The sequence below is a fragment of the Poromitra crassiceps genome (genome assembly GCF_964638095.1).
Source record: "Poromitra crassiceps genome assembly, chromosome: 3".
NCBI classification, from domain to species: domain Eukaryota; kingdom Metazoa; phylum Chordata; class Actinopteri; order Beryciformes; family Melamphaidae; genus Poromitra; species Poromitra crassiceps.
The window spans coordinates 96,243,622-96,268,621 of NC_139625.1; the positions used below are offsets into that span (position 1 = coordinate 96,243,622).

A 25,000-nucleotide genomic window follows, 5' to 3' on the forward strand; every position below is an offset into this window, starting at 1 on the left:
AAAGACTCAACAAACTGATCCGTAAGGCCAGGGACATTGTGGGGCTGCACCTGGGCTCTCTGACTGCGGTGTCGGAGAAGAGAACGCTGTCCAGGCTAAGCTCCATCATGAGCAATGACTCTCCCCCACTCCACAGCGTGCTAGTCAAACACAGGAGCACGTTCAGTGAGAGGCTGATCCCACCTAGATGCAATACAGAGAGGCACAGGAAATCATTCCTGCCTGTTTAACGCCTCACTTAAAAGAGCACCTAGGAGACATTCAGTCTCCCTGAGACTGAGTCAGCCGATAGGTTAACTGTGCCTTAGCTGAGCCACATGTAATGGGCAAGATGACTTAACTCATTGAGTGCCAGCCACTTTTGGAGAACGGAAGCTCCCAGTGCCAGAGTTTCAGAGCGTTTTCAGTGATTTCTCGAGGCCCACAGAATATTGTGTGATATTACTATGTAAACAAAGAACACGCACAAAGAACGAGGAGACTCTCTTCTATCATCTGCAAAAAAAAGTTTATTGATACCATTTTCCGTTCTTTAGTTATGAGCCGGAGAAGATAGGCTGTTTTGAGCAAAAAGACAGGTTTCAAATTATAAGCTGAGATATTCAGCCTTTTGTGAAATGAAGCATTTCAAGCACATTCACTGACTCTAGCTAATATTTTCTGATGTAGTGACGTGGTGTAGTTCTGTGGAGCCTGCGTGCCCCACCCCCCTCTCCCCCCCTCAGCCAGCTGCAAACTCCTCCCCACACGCACCCAGTCTATTTTCGGAGCCTCCGTTTTTGCGCCGGGCGGCTCCCAGCGCGACAAGGAAATGCCAAACGGGACTGCAGGGAAAGGTTTGGCCCTTCGGCGTCGGGTGCTGCCTTTCTGGCGGGTAATCGTGTGGAGAAACTATATGCAGACAGACAGACAGAGGCAGAGGAGCTCAGTTGTGGGCGCGGATTGACTGATGTTCGCAGCCAACTTCAGCTGCAGATAGAGCAATCTATATGGCTCTGGCTGCAGCATGCATCGGTTTCTCTTTGATCACGGCTTTTTCCTGCAGTTTTCCGGACCTTTCTGTAATCTGGAGAGCACTGTCGCCACCTAATGAGTCCGTAAAATAGGTTATACACCTTCAATAGCTCCCATATTTGTACAGGAGATGCCTGATGCTTTGATCCACGTCCCACCGTCAAAAAACGCAATTGACGAACATACTCGTCCTTGGCACTCTACGTTACTAAACGAAATGACGAACATACTCGTCCATGGCACTCAATGAGTTAATATAAGTCCAGTGTGCAATAACTGCAATTTGACACGTAATGTACATTCTACTTATTATACTTTATTATACTTTACTCTACTTACTCTACTTTATTTTTGCTTACTTTATTGCATTTTACTACTGTTTTATTTTATGCTATGTGTGTTCTGAGTGCGAGCTGCTGTAACCTGTCCCAGTTTCCCCCCGGGGATCATTAAAGTCTTTCTGATTCTGATTCTGATTCTGAAAATAAGCCCGTACAGTACGAGTGAATTGACATTCACCTTGTTTTTGTAAAATATCGCCACTATGCAACCACACAACGTTACTATTTTTAGCCATTTCGGATCAAATACGCCAAACGTTCCCACTCTTTGACAGCGGCGCGCACGTCTTGCTAGTGAAGAAAATGTAAACAGGAAGTCGACAACCGGCAACCGCTGAGAATCATGGGAAACGTAAGTCCAGGAATAAGGTGAATAGTGTGGAACCATCCAAAACAACTCAAAGACTCCTGGTTACAAGACAGACAGATGTATAGTGTGAAAGGAACCGAGACTGATGACTGAGGAGGATCATGTAGCCATACGTTTCAACCAACTAAAGTTGCATTAAGTTTTCACCGTGTAAATCCAGCCTAATGAATTTCAATGCAATTTTGTGTGTGTAGCATTCCAGACTGAAGGGAAGTTGTACCTGATCCTGGACTTCCTCAGAGGAGGCGATCTCTTCACTAGACTGTCCAAAGAGGTGGGAATTGTTCATTTGTTTTTGGACGTTTTCCTGGAACGTCTCCCCGGGTTTTCTCCATCACGTGCTGAGATTGATCTATCTCTGTTGGTCTCTCTCACACTCTTTCTCTGTTTCACTTCCTTTCTGTGCCTCCCAGGTGATGTTCACAGAGGAGGATGTGAAGTTTTACCTGGCAGAGCTGGCGTTGGGACTGGACCATCTGCACGGCCTGGGCATCATCTACAGAGACCTCAAACCTGAAAAGTAGGAGACAACGGATCTACGCACACTGAAAGACTACAGAGACACCACAAAACAAAGCCATACTTTATGAACCCTGCCACCACACCTCACAGACTACTCGCTCAACTCAGTAACTATTTTTGGACTGGACCCATCAGCAGTTTAAAAAGAATCTATAAAAGTCAGTTCAGCTTAGACCTAGGTCGCTTTCACATAAAGCTGGTGGACTCAGTGCCAGGGCTGTAGTGGTGGCTAAACGCACGTAAACGGCGTTTAGGTACCTTTTTCAATGCTCTGCAGCGTTTAGGTACCTTTTAAGATAGTTTACTCAGATTTTTAAATCGTTTATGCACTTATTATTGCACAAGTTTTAAAAAGTTTGAGTAAACTCTGTTGATGCGGAGACCATGCCAAGCACGTCACACACCAAAAGAAAAGAAAAAAGATGACACATGGCGCTGACCAGGAGCTCCGGGAACCGTAGCCTATTGTGGAGCGCTCCGCGGGAAAGGTACACGGCCCCGCCGTCACATTGGTGCCTTTCTCGACCTGCGCTTGCCTCCCCTCAAACAACTTGATGGTGCCATTGTGCCAGCGATGCGCAATGCGCATTTGGAGACCAGCTCATGGTGAGCTGAACGTAGGTTGGTTAAAAATGTGTCAGGAAAATCATATAGGCCTACCGTTTTACAACTGAAGAGTGAATCACTGGTGTAAGAGACATGATTGATTTCCCTCTGATCAAGTAAAGTTTGTAACATTAGGTGCGACTTGAATAGTACAGGTGCTACTGTATAAAGCCAATATGACCATGTTGAAAACTATCTAGAAACATACTGGTGTTTGTCATGCCGAGATCTGTACCCCTGGCTGCCGGCAAATTCACAAAATGTTTTATTATTCGCGAAACGCCAGAGGGCGAACTACGGCATGCAGTTGATTTTCTTCTTCACGCAATTAACACGTTCACTGCCAATGACGTGTTTTTACGTCAAACAAAATCCAACGGTTGACTGCCAATGACGTGTTTTTTTTTTTTTGACGGTGGGACGTTGATCTAACCCTTTTACGTCTCCTATACCAATATTGGAGGTATTGAATGTGTATAATCTATTTTACCGACCCACTGAGTGGCGACATGTCTCTCCACAGTAGAAAGAGGCGAGCCAAAACTGGAGGGAAAAGCACGAGGAAGCCGTTCTCATACTGTAAAATGGATGGCGAAAACGCTTTCACTTTCGCGCTGACGCACAGCGGTGGCAACGGTGGGGGGTTCCAAGAATAGACTGGATGCACACTTTGAAACACGCACCATAAATAAGCCCAGAATCGCAAGAGCTTCATCAGAGCTCTCAACCGGACCGCCAAGAAACGAGCGAAACCCATCCAGCGAGCCCCATCCAGACTGCCAGGCAGCAGCCAGGCAGCAGCAACTCGTTTGTCACAGACCCGCTGCAGAGCCAAGGAGGGCGGAGGAGAACGCCCACGGAGGGAGGAGTTGGAAGCAGAGGGGGGTTTCCTGCTGTTATGGAGGAAATTACTGTTCAAAACTATTGTTTAGATGTCTGACGTCTTACTAATGCCAAAAATGAATGGTTAAAGTGACTGTTCTATCGAATTTCACAAAAAGCCGTTTATCTCAGAATAATTTTTCAGACGCTGAAACCATGCTGTATTCAACTGCTAATGCTTACATAACTACTAACTCTACAAACTAACTATTTTAGACAGAGAAAGCACACATTCTATTAGTTCTTTTGAGATATTGTGTGTTCACAAAATCCTAACAGAAACGAATCCTCGGCTCTTGAAAGATGAGCCAAAATCCTCAAAAAAAAACCATGGCAGAAGCTAACTACAGTATTGAAAAACGGCTGGCAGTGAATGTGTTAAGACAACGTGACAATTTGTGACGCAGAAGAAGCAGAATGGACATTTGTCAGTTTTTCACAAATAACCCGAAAAAACGAAGAATAGAGGTTGCAAATGGTAAATTGCTTGTTAAATCAGTTAGTCAGATTATGTGTGACATTGTTGTCGAGTAGCAATGATTGAAACTTGATGTGCTGAGCTCAATCAAGCGTTATTAATTTGCACTGCTCTGGCTAACGTCATTAGGCATTGATTAACCGAATGCTATAATGCTAACTGTTACTTTGAACATCCATTTGCAATGATTCTGGCTGGATATTAACTATTGTAAATTTGTCACAAATAATGCACTTTGTGTACAATGTGTAAATACATTTTATATTGATTGTTTAGGCCTAATTATTTGTAAAGTCACAACACATTAGAGATGTGTGTAGTTCTTCATAGATTTACCCTCTTCATTTTGCTCTCAAATGCACCAGGTTGATGAATTTTACTTTAAAATGTACAAAATTTTCTTCCGGGGGAGAATCCCTCTGGACCCCCCTTGAGGGTCCAAGGCCCATCCCATAGCCAGCTACTTTTCCTATCTGGCTGGCTACTCAGAAATGTGGGGAACCCCCTGATATACCTTATAGGGCTATATGATTCTTCAGATTAAGTTGTTCTACTCTCATATTTTGTCTTGTACAGTATATCGGTCACGCCGGTGCTGCGTGAGAAAGCTGCCTCAACAGTATAGTTTACCCACTTTTTTTTTTACCACTACAGCACTGCTCGGTGCGATTCAGCGCGGTGAACTTGCAACATTGTTGCATTTTCCATTTGATCCGGTTCACTTTCACACAGCAATTTGTCAAACGCACCAAATTTAAAAAAAAATCAATATTGTATTTTTCAATTACACCAAACTTTCTGAACAATGTCACGTGGTCGAAACAGTCACTCGTCTAGTGGACAGAATAGAGAAGGGAAATCTCTCCTCTTCAGCAGGCTTTTTGCCTGGCTGAGTGAGGGCTGACTGAATAACACAAGTGAATCCGCAAAACACAAACCATGGAGCAACACCACCTGCGATATTGGGATTTCTGGTTTTACTTTGGTGTTTACTATCAAATCATTATTTAACAAGAATGTGCCCAATATGAGCAGCAGATGAGGCAGAAAGCTGTTGGACATTTCATTCTGCAGATGAGACGAGCGCGGCAGTAGCGAAGGAGAAGGTGAGCCCTGTTGAGACAACAATGTGTTGTTGTTGTTGTTGTTATCAGAGAGGTTGTTATGACGACGTACATCACGCAGCGCGGTGCGCACACGTGTACAGTACCTGCCGCAGTGTTTGTTTTGCTTCCTTCTACCGTCTTCTACATGATGCACTGCTGCGGCTTCCTATTATTTGCTCTTGTGTTTAGTCCGGTTTGCTTTCACACCACAAACGAACCGCGCCAGGGTTCACTTGAGACCCACGTTTTCAAGCGGACCAGAGTTCGCTTGTTTGTTCCGCCCCAGAGTTCATTTGCGCTTTCACACCACCCCAACGAAGCAGACTATCCGAGGAAACAAACTCTGGCGCGGTTAAAGCGGACCAAACAGCTTATATGTGAAAGCGACCTTAGACTATGAAATATGTATATTGCCCCCTTGCTGGAGTGCACAGAAGCATTATACAATACATTTACCAAGAACCTGGATAAACACTGAGGAGTTTTCTCACTGTTTAGAAGGGGAACAAAACCTTTCCTTCATAATAAATTATTCCATGATTATTTCATTTAGAATCAGAAAATATTCGTAAAATATGTGAGGATTGTGACCCCTCCCCCTAACATTTGACTATGTTGCCTTCTAGCATTCTACTGGATGAGGAGGGACATATCAAACTTACAGGTGAGTGTGTGTGTGTGTGTGTGTGTGTGTGTGTGTGTGTGTGTGTGTGTGTGTGTGTGTGTGTGTGTGTGTATGTGTGTCTCTCTCTCTCCCCCTCTCTCTCTCTTTATGGACCACATGGTGGCTCAGTGGTTAGCACTGTTGCCTCACAGCAAGAAGGTCCCGGATTCGAACCCCAGTCCATCCCAGGTCCTTTCTGTGTTGAGTTTGCATGTTCTCCCCGTGTTCGTGTGGGTTTTGTCCGGGTGCTCCGGTTTCCTCCCACCATCAAAGAGTTGGTCCCCGGGCACTGCACTGTGGCTGCCCACTGCTCCTAGTTCTAGGAAGGTTCCTAGTAGAGGATGGGTCAAATTGCAGAGGATGAATTTCCATTCATATGGGCCCTTTAAGGATCACTTAAAGGGCCCATATTTTGCTAATATAATGTATTATTATTTTATTGTTGGCCTCCAGTAGAGTAACTTATTGCATTGCTGGCTCTCACTGCCCCCTTCAGTTCACCCTCTGTCTGAAACACTCTGTTTTAGGTTCTGTCCCTTTAAGAACCCCCACCTTCCGGGAAAAAGCGGGGGGTAAGTTTGTGTTTGCAAACCTCTGCAAAGAGGACCCGGACCCCACGTTGAGAACCACCGCAAATCACAATCATGCAGAGAGGGAGTGAGAGGGAGAGGAAGGGGCAGAGGACGCTGTGTTTGGCTGCAGCTATGCTGCAAAAAAATCCAGTTGGGGATTTACTCTCAAAGGCGAGGAGTGACGATTTTTTTGTGTGCCGTTTTTCTCCAGGCAGCCTGACGCTGATTTCCCCCCTCTAAACAGAGCTCGATTTAGCTTATTATTTCGGTCTTTTTCAAAATTATTTTTTCATTTTATACTAGTAATGGTGCATATTTATCGATACAAGCAGTGTTCTTATTCCAACATGAACCAATAGTATACTAGATTGAAATTGGACGGCACGGTGGCTCAGTGGGTAACACTGTTGCCTCACAGCAATAAGGTCCCGGGTTCGAACCCCGGTCCGTCCCAGGTCCTTTCTGTGTGGAGTTTGCATGTTCTCCCCATGTCCGTGTGGGTTTTCTCCGGGTGCTCTGGTTTCCTCCCACCATCAAAGAAAGACATGTATGTTAGGGTTAAGACTCCTGTCAGTGCTCCTGACCAAGGTATTGGCAAAAAGAACTGGAGTTGGTCCCCGGGCGCTGCACAGTGGCTGCCCACTGCTCCTAGTTCTAGGAAGGTTCCTAGTAGAGGATGGGTCAAATGCAGAGGATGAATTTCCCCAAGGGGATAAATAAAGGATAACTTTAACTTTAACTAACTTTAACTTTAAATGAGGCCAGAATGCAGAAAACTCCCATTGTGATTACATTAGTTAGAGCGTGTTTAGAGCGGGGCGTTCGTCCTGCCTACAGTAGCACACAGCACCGAGCCGAGCACACAGCACAAAGCCAGCACCAAGACTGAAGAAACTGCACTGACTTTAAACGACTGGACACTGCTTACCGCTACAGCTTTTAACCAGGACTTCTATCAGGAACTACTAGATACTCAGATAAACAGAAATAAAGTGAAAGGCAGATACGGCCGAGACGAGTGGAAACTAGCAGCGTTAGTTACTGTCGGCAGTCTACTGGAATGTCAGAACAGGGAAGGGAGGGGCAGGGCGCGCGCGCCGCGGGCCCGGACTAAGCTTGGCATCACCATGGTAACAAGTCCGACCTGACGTCACTAGAACTATGGCTCTCGCACAAATCCATGTCCTCTTGTTTCCAAGACTTCATGGGGGGGAGGGGGGTTCATGGGGGTAACATTAAAACACTTTCACCTATTTATTTGAAGCTTAGCCTATGACCATCCAAGATTGTAACAACATATATATATTTATATATATATATATATATATATATTTTTTTACCTTTATTTATACAGGGGGAGTCTCACTGAGAGCAATGCTCTCTTTTTCAGGAGTGCCCTGTTCACATTCACACACACACATTCATACCTGGAAGCTGACCAGTACAACCACAGTCTGATCTGTTGGCCACTGAGCAGCTCCACTGGAGCGGTCGGGGGTTAAGGGCCTTGCTCAAGGGCACCTCAGTGGTGGTAATGAGGGAGGGGCAAGCGCTGCCTTTTCACTTTCCCCACCCAGATTTATCCTGCTGGTCCCGGGGATTGAACAGATGACCTTCCGGTCACAAGCTCGCTTCTCTAACCATTGGACCACTGTGATAGTAAATTACACCATCACTGCCCATAAATATATATATATATATATATATATATATATATATATATATATTATATATATACTGTATATATATATATATACAGTATATATATATTATATATATACTGTATATATATATATATATATATATATATATATATATATATACTGTATATATATACTGTATATATATATGTATATGTTCCTGCAGTTAATTATTACACCATCATCTTATCATCATCCATAATCACAGCCATTCATTTACCCCACGGCCTGCCGCTGGAATCAAAGGTGACCTTAAGAGATTTTAGAGAGTCAATTGAGAAGCTTCAAAAGGATAAATGCCAACAGAGATATAAGCCGTGATCGGAATGCTTCTAATACTCCCCATGCAGTGTTTATCATATTTGAACTATTTGGGGAATGATCAAACGAGTTTCGGACACTACATGACTCTTCTTCTCCTTTGGTAAACACGGCCGCATTGCATTGTGGTATATGGGAGAAAATGTAGGGAATATCCGCTGTTCACTAGAAATTGCAGTGCGTTGTGGTTATTTTATAGTGGACTAGATAGTGAATGAACAGTTGAGAATTCGGACACTAATACAAAATGGCCAACACACTATATAGTCCACTATTTCTGTGATAGGGTTTTGAACACGGCTATATGAGGGATCAGCCGAGCAGCATTTTGGTAAACAAACCGCGTCACTGGGTGGCAACGGCAATGGAACCCTATGGAGCCCAAGTGGCGTGAGGCGTGAGTGTCTGACTCTAGCCGGCTAACTTTGTTTACATTTTAAAAACTGCGACAGTTCACACAACTTTAACAGGGCATGCATATATTATACATCAAACTCTTGAGCTAATTCTGCTCTCACTCAGAATGTCAACATATAAGCGATGTATAGTTTTTGAGATATTAACGTTTGTTTGGCACAACTCGCACTATTGACTGCCGCGGGGTTCCGCATTTCTGGGTGGCAAGTGACGTCACGCTGATTCGTCCTTATGTAGCCCCGCCCACTTGACCCATCTGTGTTACGACTTCCCGTTCAAAACGCCAGCTGTTTCACCCGCTCAAACCAGAGATGGTCTCTCTGGTCAAAGCTAGTGACTCACTGGAAGCAGGCTGCGGGGATAAGCTCTGCCACAGGAAGTGTAAACACAATCGGTTTCCGATTGTGTTTACACTTCCTGTTAGTCTCTCAAGCCAGACTGTCTCTTTTACATAAGGTGAATAGGGTTGTAATTTAAAAGTGATTGTTGTGCTGTTTTATCAGTTGTTATTTGCCCTCTAGGTATGCTTAAAATAAACTTCAATGTGTGATATTATCATATAATTATATTGGCATTTAACAAAAGCACAAAGTGCTGCAAAATAAAAGTGACATAAGCATATTAATCAGTTATAATTAATGGAAGAGTTTAGCTGCTGGCACCAAATGCTCAGCAGAGTAAAAATATACCTTAACAGTGTAGAATAACACAAAAGAAAAATCCACGATACGACAGTATAGTATTTATGCAATAGTGTGTTGACTGCCTCTTGTGGTGTTTTCCAGACTTTGGCTTGTGTAAAGAAGCTATCGACCATGAGAAGAAGGCCTACTCCTTCTGTGGCACTGTGGAGTACATGGCACCAGAGGTGGTCAACAGGCAGGGACACATCCACAGCGCCGACTGGTGGTCATTTGGAGTACTAATGGTGAGGATTTTACATCATGTTTTAGGCAGATGATACACAAATTCTGATATAATATCTGTAAAATATTGTGTTGATATATTTTACACAGCCCTGGTAAGTAAATATTCTGTTGTGCTAGAGATGACGGCTGTATGTTCTCTCTCCCAGTTTGAGATGTTGACAGGAGCTCTGCCATTCCAAGGGAAGGACCGTAAAGAAACGATGAACTTGATCCTGAAGTGAGTGTGTGTGTGTGTGTGTGTGTGTGTGTGTGAGAGAGTATCTTCTCGACCAAAACAACCTGTGCTTATGATGTGGTGGAACAACAATCCAGTTCGCATTGACACTCAACTTGCGGTCCGGGGGCCAGAAGCGGCCCGTGATAGGGTGCAGAGTGGACCCCGACCATTTTCTAATTCACAATGACAACTAATGTTAAAAAAAGTTTGACTTGAGCTCCAGCTAAATTGTAAACTATGGCCATCTGCTCGCTCCTCAGACACTTACAATATACGTACATAACTAACTTAACTAACTAACTATGTGCACAAAATTGTGAGACTAAACTCCGGCTGACACCCCAAAAACTTACAATCCGCTACAGAAACATTTATGTTAATGTTGGTTTATTAACTGGCCTCTGGCTTCCTGTTATTTTGTAAAAGTGGCCCCCGGGCAAAGCAAGTTGAGTATCCCTTTGCTACTAAGTAGCTATTCAAATTGCCAATGTTATAAGGACTAGACATCTCTTCAAAAGACTAGGCATCTCTTTATAAGGACTAGGCATCTCTTTATATGGACTAGGCATCTCTTTATAAGGACTAGGCATCTCTTCAAAAGGACTAGGCATCTCTTTATATGGACTAGGCATCTCTTTATATGGACTAGGCATCTCTTTATAAGGACTAGGCATCTCTTTATATGGACTAGGCATCTCTTTATAAGGACTAGGCATCTCTTTATAAGGACTAGACATCTCTTCAAAAGGACTAGGCATCTCTTTATAAGGACTAGGCATCTCTTTATATGGACTAGGCATCTCTTTATAAGGACTAGGCATCTCTTCAAAAGGACTATACATCTCTTTATAAGGACTAGGCATCTCTTTAAAAGGACTAGGCATCTCTTTATAAGGACTAGGCATCTCTTTATAAGGACTAGGCATCTCTTTATAAGGACTAGGCATCGCTTCAAAAGGACTAGGCATCTCTTTATATGGACTAGGCATCTCTTTATATGGACTAGGCATCTCTTTATATGGACTAGGCATCTCTTCAAAAGGACTAGGCATCTCTTTATAAGGACTAGGCATCTCTTCATAAGGACTAGGCATCTCTTTATATGGACTAGGCATCTCTTCAAAAGGACTAGGCATCTCTTCAAAAGGACTAGGCATCTCTTTATAAGGACTAGGCATCTCTTCAAAAGGACTAGGCATCTCTTTATAAGGACTATTCATCTCTTTATATGGACTAGGCATCTCTTTATAAGGACTAGGCATCTCTTTATATGGATTAGGCATCTCTTTATAAGGACTAGGCATCTCTTCAAAAGGACTAGGCATCTCTTTATAAGGACTATTCATCTCTTTATATGGACTAGGCATCTCTTTATAAGGACTAGGCATCTCTTTATATGGACTAGGCATCTCTTTATAAGGACTAGGCATCTTGCGCGCCAAGCACACTCGATTCCTAGGCTCGCCCGCTGTGCTTCCTCGCCCACCCTGCACCTCGCTGAGCTGGCCCTGCAGCGCGCATACGCAGCTCGCCCGCTGCGTGGCCTCGCCCTGGCTGCTCCTTGATGGCATACTTCAGGGATGCTCGGTCACCTGTCCTGGAGCTGGCAACATACAGCAGCTGTCCATGGCTGAAGATGGAGGTCTGAAGCCAGACTCCCACTTCTTTCAGTGTATGTCCCTGGGGCTTGATTTTGCTCTTATGACATCACTGATGACATCATGTCACCACTGCGTTTATGACAGGACTGATGACATCACAACCTCTTATGACATCACTGATGATGTCACAATGCCTCTGACATCACTGATGATGTCACATGTTATGACTAGGGCTGTCAATCGATTAAAATATTTAATTGCGATTAATCGCATGATTGTCCATAGTTAATCATGATTAATCGCAAATTAATCGCACAATTTTTTATCTGTTCTAAATCGACCTTAAAACGATATGAATATGAGTAGTATGATCATATTAGTATGTAATTGGCCTTTGGTAGGCGATTGTTATTATTGCTACACTGTAGTTAGAATACTTACGCATCTCTGAGACTGCAGTGTCAGTCTGTTAACTCATTGAGTGCCAATGACGACAGCTGTCGTCAATTCAAATACTGACGTAGAGTGCCAAAGACGACGATTGTCGTCAATTGCGTTTTTTGACAGGGGGGGGTCCATCGAAGCCAGATCTATGTCCTGTAACATTTTGGGACATGTTGAATGTCTATAACCTATTTTACCGAGCCATTAGGTGGCGACAGTGCTCTCCAGATGACAGAAGTGTCAGGAATACAGCCTGACAAAGCCGTGATCAAAGACAAACCGCGCTCATGCTGCAGCCCAGATGGCTCTGGGCTGCTTGCCAACAGCAATCAATCCGCGCACACAACTGCAGCTCCTCTGCCTGTCTGTCTGTCTGCATATAGTTTCTCAACACATTACCCACCAGAAAGGCAGCACCCAACGCCGAAGGGCCAACCCTTACCTGCAGTCGCGTAGGGCATTTCCTCATTGCTGCTGTGAGCTGCCAGGAGCCGCGTGGCGCAAAAACAGAGGCTCCGAATAGACTTTGTGCGTGTGGGGAGGAGTTTGCAGTTGACTCGGGGAGAGGCGGGGAGAGGGGGGGGGCAGGGGGGTGGGGCACACATGCACCACAGAACTAAACCAGGTCACATCATCAGAAAATATTAGCTAGAGTCAGTGAATGTGCTTGAAATAATGCATTTCACAAAAGGCTGAATATCTCAGCTTCCTGATAGAAAAGCATATTTTTGCTGTTTTTGACCTATCTTCTCTGGCTGATAACTAAAGAACGGAAAATGGTATCAATAAACTTTTTTTTGCTGATGATACAATAGAGTCTCCTTGTTCTTTTTGCGTGTTCGGTGTTTACATAGTAATATCACACAATATTCTGTGGGCCTCGAGAAATCACTGAAAACGCTCTGAAACTCTGGCACTGGGAGCGTCCGTTCTCCAAAAGTGGCTGGCACTCAATGAGTTAACAAGTAGTCTCGCTGGCGAGAGGCATGGCTCTCTCCCTGCTAGGGATGTCAATTTTCGGTTAATTTCACTTTCAATTAACCGACGCTAATAATCGATTAACCTATCGGTTAATTCATAATTTTTTAATATTATTGTTATTTTTTTTATTTTTTTTGTCTATTTACTCAATGAGCTCATGCCCAAACAAGGCGTGTCTATTTAGATGCTGAAATGTTAATGCTTTTTGTGTTAGAATTTCTAACACAAAAAGCATTAACAAGCATTAACAAAAAGCATCAACATTTCAACACAAATTCTTTTTGTGTTAGAATTTCTAACACAAAAAGCATTAACATTTCAGCATCTAAATAGACACGCCTTGTTTGGGCATGAGCTCATTGAGTAAATAGACAAAAAAAAAAATAATAATAATATTAACTGATAGACCGACAGCAATAACCGAACAACGACGTTAGCGACGGTTAATCGATTAACGGTTAACCGTTGACATCCCTACTCCCTGCCTCGCTCTCTCCCCGCCTCTCTGAGGCCATTTACACCTGGCATTAACATGCGTTTTCTGCCATCAGATTGCAATCCGATTGTATTTTATCACTTCAGCCTGATTCCATTTACACCTGGCACTAACATGCGTTTTGGGTGAACAGATTGCAATCCGATTGCTCTCCAGCTCGAACGTCATCACGCGCGCGCCCCCTGAACGTGTGCATGCATGTTTGCATACATGCACAGGGAAATAGAGGTTATTGTTAAGCTCAAATGCACAGTGAACGTCCCCTTCACCTGGACAAAACGATGGCCGATCACGCAGCACTGCATCTATTTCTTTATAAAAAGGACACGTTGCTCTGCCCCTGCCACTTTTCTTGTTCTTGTCCTTGGCCTGTCTGTAAGCCGTGTTTCCATTACTAAATATCGCAATAAAAATCGGGTAATGCAAACACGTAAATTTCGAAAAACCTCCCAAATATTGCAAAAAGCTTTTGCGCTCTCATGAGGTAGTTTTTCAGACGTGTCGATATAGCAGTTTTCTCTGTAGGTTCTTCTCCCATGGAGCTGGGAGACACTGGGTCCGTGACACACACACATACATACGTTTTCCGTGCATGTCATTGGCTGTAACCACCTGTGTTGCGTTCAGGTAACATCCTAAATTACAATGTTATACAATTGAGAGCATAATTTCTCTTTTATATCAACACTTCTCCTTTGGAAAAGGAGCGGAAAATGAAAGGAAAATGAGGGAGAAAGGGTTCGATAAGCCGTGGCAAAACCTCCGCAGCAAAACTTTGAAGCAACGCTACCTAGCAGAAAGAGAGTGTTGTGCAAAAGCGGAGCGGGGGGGGGGAGAAAGAGAATTTTTAGCCGGTCCATGGTGACAGGCTGCCTGTGTGTGTGCGCATTTGACACAGCGGCGAGATGAGGGCACACACCGGTGCGGTGTATTTCCGTATGGTAGTTGCTGAATGCGTTTTGAGAGGACGCATTGCATTTACACTTGTGTTAAATGTTGTCATAATGCGTCCCTGACCACCTCCGGAGGTGGTTTGGCCGATCAGATTGCAATCCTTCTTCAATGCGTTTTGGGGGTGTTTACACCTGTACTTTCAAGTGATAAAATACAATCGGATTGCAATCTGATGGCAGAAAACGCATGTTAATGCCAGGTGTAAATGGCCTCTCTCTCTCGCTGTCTTGGTCTCTCTATCTCTCTCTCTCACTGTCTCAGACATCTCAATTTGCAGGACGTGTGAAGTCATGAAAATGCTGTGCAGTCCCGCACAAAGCAGGACATCTGCGCACCCTACTTGAAGCTGAACTTGCCATTTTATACCCTTTTCTTCCTCCTTTTCTGCTCCTCACGGAGATTTATTTCTGCTTTAGGAGGCTACTTCCTGATTTCCAAAACTACGGGGCGGACCAAGGCGCAAAGTGCATGCGTTACTCGCGCGTTAAAAAAAATTGTGGCGTTAAAAGGAATTTGCGTGTTAACTTTGACAGCCCTAGTTATGACATCACTGATGACATCATCAGTGAGACAGACAGACAGACAGACAGAGCCCCATACTATAGGCATACTATAGGCATCTCGCGCGCTACGCGCGCTCGATTCCTAGGCTCACTTTGCGGCCTCGCCTGCAGCTCGACTGTTGCGTGGCCTCACCTGCCCTATTTGTGCACGCGCAATGTCTCCCTCTCTCTCTCTCTCCCTCAGTCTCTCTCTCTCCCCCTCTCTCTCTCTCTCTCTCTCTCTCCCTCTTCCTCAGTCTCTCCCTTGCCTCTCCCTCAGTCTCTCTCCCTCTCTCCCCCTCTCCTCTATCCCTTTCCCTCAGTCGCTCTCGTGTGTGTGTGTGTGTCACTGATGACATCATCGGTGATGTCACAATGCCTATGTATGACATCATTGATGACATCATCACTGAACTATAGCCTTGTGTATGTGTGAGTGCATTTATGACATCACTGATGATGTCGTCAGTGGGACAGACAGAGTGGGACAGACAGAGACACAGAGCCCCATCTCCCATTTATATACTGATGATTATGATGAGATGGATGGATGGATGGATTGAAAGATAGTGACAGATAGATAGATATCTGATTCCATCATCAGTGATGCAGTAACTGGAGCTGTGTGTTGTGGGTCTCTCCCCTCAGGGCGCGTCTGGGAATGCCCCAGTTCCTGAGTGCGGAGGCCCAGTCTCTGCTCAGGGCTTTGTTCAAGAGGAACCCTTCCAACAGGCTGGGTGAGTACCAGCTGATGAACACATCTTTACAAATGGCACAAAATACACTCTGACACCATTTCCTAAAGGAGGGTTAAGCCTGCTTGTATATTTCTTTGGGTATGAAATGCCAAGTGGCTGCTCAATAGAAACTGGCCCTTGCTATATTGTGCATGTAGCCTGAATGATAAAAACAATGTTTGGTATTGGACTTAAAGCTGAAGTAGTGCACAGCCTTTGTCTCCCCCTTCTGGCACTTCTGCCAGTGAGAGTATGTGCGCTGCATTCATGTAGTGTCCGGAAAATAAGTCCCCCACCGTTTCACACCTGGCTTTTAAATGTGACCTGTATCCGGATAAGTTATCTGGATCTCATCTGGATAAGGAAAAATGCATGCTAATGCGAGGTGTAAATGCTTTGTGATCAGGATGTGATCAGAACCTCCTGACCACATCTGGAGGTAGCCTGGCTGGCTCACCTTGGGTTCAGATCTTTTACACCACATCTACACCTGGTTTTTAAATGCAACCAGTATAGATAGATAGATGGCTTTATTCTTTTCCACAGAAGGTACGTACATAATACAAACATGTAGGACATGAAAGGTACAGGGTTGTACAAAGTACCAGGATACAATGTACACTGTACAGAAACACATAAACATAAGGAAACAGTAGCCTAAAGTAGAGACATTATGTTCACATTGCACACCACACAGTAACTAGAGTGTATGGTTACATACGTACATATGGCTGTTGGGACATAGCTTTTGCCAAAACGGGCCTCCTTGCACATAGGTTGTCTTTCCCTATGGCCAGAAGGAAGGAGAGAACTTATCCAGATAACTTATCCGGATACAGGTCGCATTTAAAAACAAGGAGGCCATTTACACCTGGCACTAACATGCATCTTCTGTGATCAGATAATTGCAATCGGATAGTGCTTGTTCACATTAGCCTGATTTCATTTACACCTGGTGTTAATATGCGTTTTGGGTGATCAGATTGCAATCTGATCACCCAAAAACGCCCTCTCAATCCGCATACAGTTGCTGTATGCAAATTGAAATGGTAAAATGGTAAACGGCCTGCATTTATATAGCGCTTTTATCCAAAGCGCTTTACAATTAGGGATGGGCATCGAATTTCGAATTTTCGAATAATCGTTGTTATTATCAAGGTCGACTTTTATTATTGAAATTCGAAAAAAAAAAAAAGAAAAAAAAAAGAATTTTGAGTGAAATGTTGCATTGTCTCCCCTGATTCTAAGTATAGTCAAATCGCTTGGTTTGAGCAAGTAAAACAATTTTTATAAGCATTTTAAGCAAGGTTTATGGAAAAATGAATGGCAGATGAAATCCCATGAAGAGGGAGAGGGGGTGACTTTGCCACCCCTTTGGCACTCAGACCTGAGCCTACTAAATATTTAATGAACCACTCATGATTGTCAAAACTGTTTTTTATTTTCGAAAATGTCAATGTCATGTAACATGTTCTTTACTTCAGTGGTGCAATGCTTGTTTGAGCTAAAAATCCACAGCAGAAGCTTTTTATATTAATTAATAAAGCCGTAGACTTAGAATCAGGGGAGACAATGCAACATTTCACTCACAAAAAAAAAAAAAAAAAAAAATTACATTTTTACTTTTATTTTCGAATTTCGAATTAAATTCGAATTTGGCCAGCGAATTTCCAATAGTGTTTTTGCTAGAAATGCCCATCCCTATTTACAATCAGTAGGTACATTCACCCATTCATACACCGATGGTGGCAGGACTGCTGGCACACCATCAGGAGCAATTTGGGGTTCAGTATCTTGCCCAAGGACACTTCGACATGCAGAGTGGAGGAGGTGGGAATCGAACCACCGACCTCTTTTATCCAAAGCGATTAGTGAATGACCCGCTCTACCTCCTGAGCTACAGCCGCCCCAGAGATTATTGAGAGGACACAGTTATGGGTAAAGCCATCCTTTGAGTTGAGATCAATAGTGCTTCATGGCGATGTTGTGTTGGCAGGGTCTGGAGCTGATGGTGCAGAGGAGATCAAGCGCCACTGCTTCTTCTCCACCATAGACTGGAATGTGAGTCCCTGACTACTCAGACATGTTACTCTCATTTACAATCATATATACACAAGAGAAGAAATATAATGAGAGGGTTTTGTTTATTTTCATCATGTTTAGTCTTTGTGTAAATGTGCTTTATGCCTTTCAGAAACTCTTCATGAGAGAGAGAAAGCCTCCGTTCAAACCAGCTGTGGCTCGTCCGGACGACACCTTCTACTTTGACTCCGAGTTCACCTCCCGCACGCCTAAAGGTCAGAAAGTTGAAAGTTCACCCGGTGCCGTTCCATTGGTTGACTCCATGTCCGTGTCATATTTGGCTTGGCTCACCAGTGAAGTCAAAGCACTACATTATTTCTGTCTCAGCTGAAAATAATCAATACACAGGATGTTGTTCAGGGGAAATCAGATGAGCTTTTATTTAGTGCAGGGGTTTTCAACGTGGGAGGTGGCCCTCCCCAGGGGGGCTCTAAGCAGTTTCAGGGGAGGCTCAGTGAATGGAAGTGAAAATTACTGATTTTCTTTTCTTTTATTTCAAATACCTGGGTATTCAGTGCGTGCACCTATTTAATAATGTATGCCAAAGAAATCACAAAAATCTAATTTCTTTAGTTTTTCACACTTTTTCATATCAAGAGTTCATTTTTCAAGATTTCATTCATAACAGTAATCTACAGTTTGCTGACGTCACCTAGTACTATCACATTTCTACCCCATTTCAACCAATCATATCACTACATGGCAGCTGTCAATCAAATCTTCATTTCAGGATAATTTTCTCTTCCAAATGAAGGAGAAAATGGCGCCTAGTGCCTGTCATCAGGCATGTCTAAGAATGCAAAGAAATGTAACTAGCTTGTTAAAACTCACATTCTAGGAATATTGTATTTACCGCAATAGCATTAATGGCGCGCGCCTGAGAGCCTGGTTGTCAGGGGTTGCCCCTCGGAGATTCCAGGCGGGCGGGCAGCACCCATGCATCGGATTGTCCGCTCGCTCCGCACAGAAGCAGCTGGCTGCCTGGTACTCGGCGGATCCCACTCGTGTAGCACGACAACACGCTGAATCCCACTCAATTTGGGGGTGGAACACGCCAGGATTGGCCAATGCCAAAGCCAGTCCCCAGAATTGTCAAATCAAATCATCAACACCCTATATGGTGCGCCTCTCAACCCTGTCATCTCAGACAAGATTTGTTTTCAGTCTCCGACGCTCGCGCTACTTGCATTCCGTTTCGGTTCACTTCGACTTTAAAGTTGAGCTGAACCCAAAAATGACTTTTCTTTTCTTTTAGTTAAAATACCTGGGTATGCAGTGCACCTATTTAATAATGTATGCCAAAAAAATCACAAAAATCTAATTTCTTTAGTTTTTCACACTTTCACATCAAAAGTTCATTTTTCAAGATTTCATTCATAACAGTAATCTATAGTTTGCTGACATCACCTAGTACTATCAAATTTCTACCCCATTTCAACCAATCATATCACGACATGGCAGCTGTCAATCAAATCTTCATTTCAGGATAATTTCATCTTCCAAATGAAAGAGAAAATGGCGCCTAGTGCTTGTCATCTGGCAGAATTTCTAGCCCATAAACTAACTACTAAGTTGGCCAATAGTATGGAACATATTAAATAAATCAAACGGTAATGTCTGAGAATGCAAAGAAATGTAACTGGCTCGTTAAAGGAATATTGTATTTACCGCAATAGCGATAATGGCGCGCGCCTGAAAGCCTGGTTGTCAGGGGTCTGCCCTCGGAGATTCCAGGCGGGCGTGCAGCACCCATGCATTGGATTGTCCGCTCGTTCCGCTGCCTGGTACTCGGCGGATCCCACTCGCGTAGCACGACAACACGCTGAATCCCACTCGATTTTGGGGTGGAACACACCAGGATTGATCAATGCCAAAGCCAGTCCCGACAATTGTCAAATAAAATCATCGACATGCTACTATGACCCGCCTCCCAACCTGCCATCTCAGACAAGTTATGTTTTCAGTCTGAAACGCAGTGATTTCTCGAGGCCCACAGAATATTGTGTGATATTACTATGTAAACACCGAACACGCACAAAGAACGAGGAGACTCTATTGTATCAGTAGCAAAAAAAAGTTTATTGATATCATTTTCCGTTCTTTAGTTATCAGCCGGAGAAGATAGGTCAAAAACAGCAAAAACAGGCGTTTCCATCTAGAAGCTGAGATATTGAGCCTTTTGTGACATGAAGCATTTCAAGCAAATCACTGACTCTGAAACTAATATTTTCTGACCTGAAACATCTGAACAGTAATTTCCTTCAATAAACAGCACCCACACCCCCCTCAACTCCAAACTCCTCCTCCGTGGGAGTGTCTCTGGTGGCTCTGCTCGCTGTGCTGGCTGCTGCGTGTGTCAGGCGAGTCTCTGCTGCCTGCTATGGCAGGCTCTGCTGCCTCACGGATCCACGTTCAGATGGCGGCCGCTCGTCGGGGGAGTCTGGATGGGGCTCGCGTTCGTCTGCGTTTCTGGGGTTTCGGTTGTGAGCTGGGATGAAGCTGCGTCCGATTATAGGCTTTCTGCTGCGCGTTTCAAAGTGCGCTGCACCCAGTCTATTTTCGGAGCGCTCAGCCTTGTGCGCCGGCTCCCAGCGTGACACTGAAAAGCCAAACCATTCTCATGAGAATGGTTTGGCTTTGGTTTTATTTTCTGGCGGCTAATCGTGTGGAGAAGCTATGCAGCAGAGACAGAGACATTTGTGGGAGCGTATTGACTGCTGTTCGCAGCTAACGTTGGCTCCAGGCAGCCAGAGCAATCTGTGCCGCTCTGGCTCATGCATCGGTTTCTCTTTCATCACGGGGCTTTTTCTGCTTTTTTTTCCTCAACTTTCTCTAATCTGGAGAGCACTGTCGCCACCTAATGGGTCCGTAAAATAGGTTATACACCTTCAATAGCTACAATATTTTTACAGGAGATGCACGAGGCTTTGATCCACGTCCCACCGTCAAAAAACGCAATTGACGACTTTAGTCGTCATTGGCACTGAACGTTACTTTTTGAATTGACGACTTTAGTCGTCATTGGCACTCAATGGGTTAAAAAAAAATACAAGGAATTTCACTGGTTCTATAGGCTTTTAGCTACAGCATGTTATGGTTGTTTAAAAGGACTGCATAATAGTGTAGCGGTAGATTCCCTGCCTACCAACACGACGGTTGCAGGTTCACGCCCCCTGTTACCTCCAGCTTGGTCGGGCGTCCATACAGGCACGATTGGCTGTGTCTGCGGTTGGGAAGCCGGAATGAGGGTGTGTGGTTTGCTGCACTAGCGCCTCCTCTGGTCGGTCGGGGCTCCTGTTCGGGGCAGAAGGGAACTTGTTGGGAATAGCGTGATCCTCCCACATGCTACGTCCTGCCGGTGAAGCTCCCCGCTGTCAGGTGAAAAGAAGCGGCTGGCAACTGCACATGTATCGGAGGAAGCACGTGTGTGTCTACGGCTCTCCCCAGATCGGCAGAGGGGGTGGGGCAGCAGGGGGGAATTGGCCAAGTACAATTGGGGAGAAAATATATTTAAAAAAAAGGACTACCGGTACATCATTTTAATTAATTGTACTTATTAAATGTACTTACATTCCCTTATGTTGAGCGAAGGGTTCTGACAGCGGTGGGCATTAGCTTTTTTTGCATTTAATGTGGGAAAATGTAGTCGTGGAAGTGAAATAAGGCCCTGATGCTTACTTTTAGACAGTTCTTTTGCAATATTTACAAATGTGTATACTTTTCTGTTGCCTATTTTCCTTTACTTGCAATAGCATACATACTGTACATACATATACATTATATTGTTATTTTTCTGTTTTTTTTACATCATGGCTAACGAAACTGCTGGAACGATCTTATTGAACTATCAAACTAGACGTTTGAGAGAGAAAAAAAGGAAAAGATGTTTGGCCATTGAGTGGAATCCAGTTAAAGGGATATGCTAACATTTTTGGAGATTCACCTATTTGCCATATTGCCGATAGTAAAAGTAGAATCTAGATGCCTTTTATCGTCACTGTGCGTGCAGTACAAACTGCGGTACAGCCCTCACTGCTAATTAGCTTAGCACTAATCTATATTACCGCAGCCTACCCCCGTTCAGTCGCCCCAAAATATATACACATTCCAACAGTGCCAGAAACACTCACATGTACATGTTGTGAATCTTGTACTCACCACACGATGAAATAATCCAAAGTTACGGGAAAGGGTCATTTTCAAAGTAAATCCATAGCAAGAACTAACCGGGAGGGTTCCCTCTGTAAGCAAAGTTACTTCCTGTTTTGCCAGAGGCGCATGCGCTGTACTGATGACTGCACACAGCGCATGCCCCTCAGCGCATGCATCTCCAAAAATGTGGGTGTATCCCTTTAAATCCCTGCCCAACACTTTCCTCCACCACTCCAAAACGCGCGCACAGCTCTCCATACAACACGAGATCTCTGCCCAACACTTTCCTCCACCACTCCAAAACGCACGTCTCACTGCGAAGTTCCCCATGTATATTCAGGTGATAACCTGGGGTGGCAATCTGCCCAAAAGTGAGCGCTTGCCTTGTTACATCAGCCAAAAGCCGCCGGACAAAATAGTGGTCGCACTAATGTTAAACTGTGGATGGTTTTACAAGTGGCATTCAAGTCATGTCGGACTAGTTTTCCATTTATTTCTCCCCACAAAAGTTAAGGCTATATGTTTCCAATATATAATGCAACACTATCACCCACTCTTGCATTTCCACATACAAGACAGACAGGTGGGAGGAAAAGAAACCATTCAAGCCGTTTGCAGCACTTGAGGAAACCGTGCAGTTTGCTAGTTTAATTCATTGATATGCGCGATTGCGCAAACGATTAATTAATACGTGAACATTAATAGCGGGCACTTACCACCCAATAGCCTAATGCAGTAGTAGGCTATCATCTCCTTGTTGCATTTTCAAACTGGCAGATGGGGGGGGGGGGGCGATTCAACTTTTACTTAAACTTTACTTCCAAAGAATCCAGCCTCGTAACTACGTCCATTCATGAAATGATTCAATAGCACGGGGACATTAATGGTTTGTAAAAGTGCCATTTAAACCACCCGCCCACTCACAGCATGCTCCAGAACATGAGCTGGGAGCTGCTAAACTACAGCTGCTCTGCCAGCCATGTGGACCTTGTAGCCTACTAGGAGAACTGGTGCTCAACATGCAGCCCATTGCAGTAAAGGTCTTTGCACACACAGTCCCATTGTTTTCGTATGCATTTTTAAAAATCTGTCATCTGAAAACACAGCTCACAAAAATCTATTGACTGATCCGAAGAACGCAGAAAATCGAACCTCGTCCGAAAACTTAAATGACGGACGTAATTGTCGGACTCGGTGTGTCAATGATGATTGACACAAATGAGGTTGTATTCGTGCGTCAATTTCGTTAGGATCAGGAGTTCACTGCATGTTTAGAAATGGCTTCTATAAGCTTTCTGCATTCATGTTGAAGCATTCTGTCGTGTTCCGATTCCCTCCAGACTCGCCCGGCGTGCCGCCCAGCGCCGGAGCCCACCAGCTGTTCAGAGGCTTCAGCTTCGTTGCGTCGACCATGTTGGAGGAGGAGGGCTCAGAGGAGGCCCAGCCCCCACCACACCCTGTGGTCCAGGTCAGCCCTCACTCACTCATACAATTCAATTCAATTTCATTTATTTGTTCGATAGGGGACAGGTGTACATTAATGAACATTTAAAAAAAATGTAAATGCACGACAATTGCAGTCACAAGACTGGTTTCCATTGTTAGTCCCCCTGCCAGATGATACAGGCTTAGAGTCCTGATAGGGGTAAAAAGTAACATAGTGCAACAAAAATATATTTAAAATGTAAACACAATACAAAGTGCAAGTATGCAGAGAAATAGTCCTGATAGGGGGAAAGTAACTTAGTGCAACAAAACATATTTAAAATGTGAACACAATGCAAAGTGCAAACTGCGAACCTGAGATTCTCTACATAGCTAAGTACAAAGTGCAAAGTACAAAATATACAGTCTGATACTAAAACCTGAGTTTGGGATCAACATCCAGCTAAAAAGTAAGATCTACAAAGAAGACTTACTCAAACAGATATAAGAGAATAAAATAAAAAATACAGAGATACAACACACATACACATACACATACAGCACCGTCCTCCACCACACTGTGGTCCAGGTCAGCCCGAAATTGAATAAGCTAACATTTTCTGAAATGGATATATTAACTCATTGAGTGCCAGCCACTTTTGGAGAATGGACGCTCCCAGTGCCAGAGTTTCAGAGCGTTTTCAGTGATTTCTCGAGGCCCACAGAATATTGTGTGATATTACTATGTAAACACCGAACACGCACAAAGAACGAGGAGACTCTATTGTATCATCAGCAAAAAAAAGTTTATTGATACCATTTTCTGTTCTTTAGTTATGAGCCGGAGAAGATAGGTTGTTTTCAGCAAAAACAGGCGTTTCAAATTAGAAGCTGAGATATTCAGCCTTTTGTGAAATGAAGCATTTCAAGCACATTCACTGACTCTGAAGCTAATATTTTCTGATGTAGTGACGTGGTGTAGTTGTGTGGTGCCCTGCGTGCCCCACCCCCCTCTCCCCCCCCCCCCTCAGCTGCAAACTCCTCCCCACACTAACACACAGCCTCACGCACCCAGCGTCTATTTTCGGAGTGCTCCGTTTTTGTGCGCCGGCTCCCAGCGCGACACCGAAAAGCCAAACCGGACTGCTGAGAATGGTTTGGCCCTTCGGCGTCGGGTGCTGCTTTTCTGGCGGCTAATCGTGTGGAGAAACTATGCAGCAGAGACAGAGGGGCTCAGTTGTGGGCGCGGATTGACTGCTGTTCGCAGCCAACGTCAGCTCCAGCCAGAGCAATCTATATGGCTCTGGCTGCAGCATGCATCGGTTTCTCTTTCATCACAGGGCTTTTTCCTGCTGTTTTCCTGACCTTTCTCTAATCTGGAGAGCACTGTCGCCACCTAATGAGTCCGTAAAATAGGTTATACACCTTCAATAGCTACAATATTTGT

The 25,000-nt window shown here is 44.2% G+C and overlaps 1 protein-coding gene across 5 annotated transcripts in view; it reads left to right on the forward strand.

Annotated features, from left to right (window-relative positions):
* The window catches only part of rps6ka1 (ribosomal protein S6 kinase a, polypeptide 1), a 192,304-nt gene that overhangs the window by 148,550 nt on the left and 18,754 nt on the right, over window positions 1-25,000 (forward strand). For all 5 annotated transcript variants that reach the window (XM_083633915.1, XM_083633916.1, XM_083633918.1 and 2 more), the window contains 9 exons: window positions 1,920-1,999; window positions 2,139-2,245; window positions 5,946-5,983; window positions 9,779-9,921; window positions 10,069-10,139; window positions 15,806-15,894; window positions 17,891-17,955; window positions 18,089-18,191; window positions 23,469-23,596. In XM_083633915.1, the coding sequence (XP_083490041.1) occupies window positions 1,920-1,999; window positions 2,139-2,245; window positions 5,946-5,983; window positions 9,779-9,921; window positions 10,069-10,139; window positions 15,806-15,894; window positions 17,891-17,955; window positions 18,089-18,191; window positions 23,469-23,596 (824 nt within the window). The remainder of the gene's footprint in view (window positions 1-1,919; window positions 2,000-2,138; window positions 2,246-5,945; window positions 5,984-9,778; window positions 9,922-10,068; window positions 10,140-15,805; window positions 15,895-17,890; window positions 17,956-18,088; window positions 18,192-23,468; window positions 23,597-25,000) is intronic.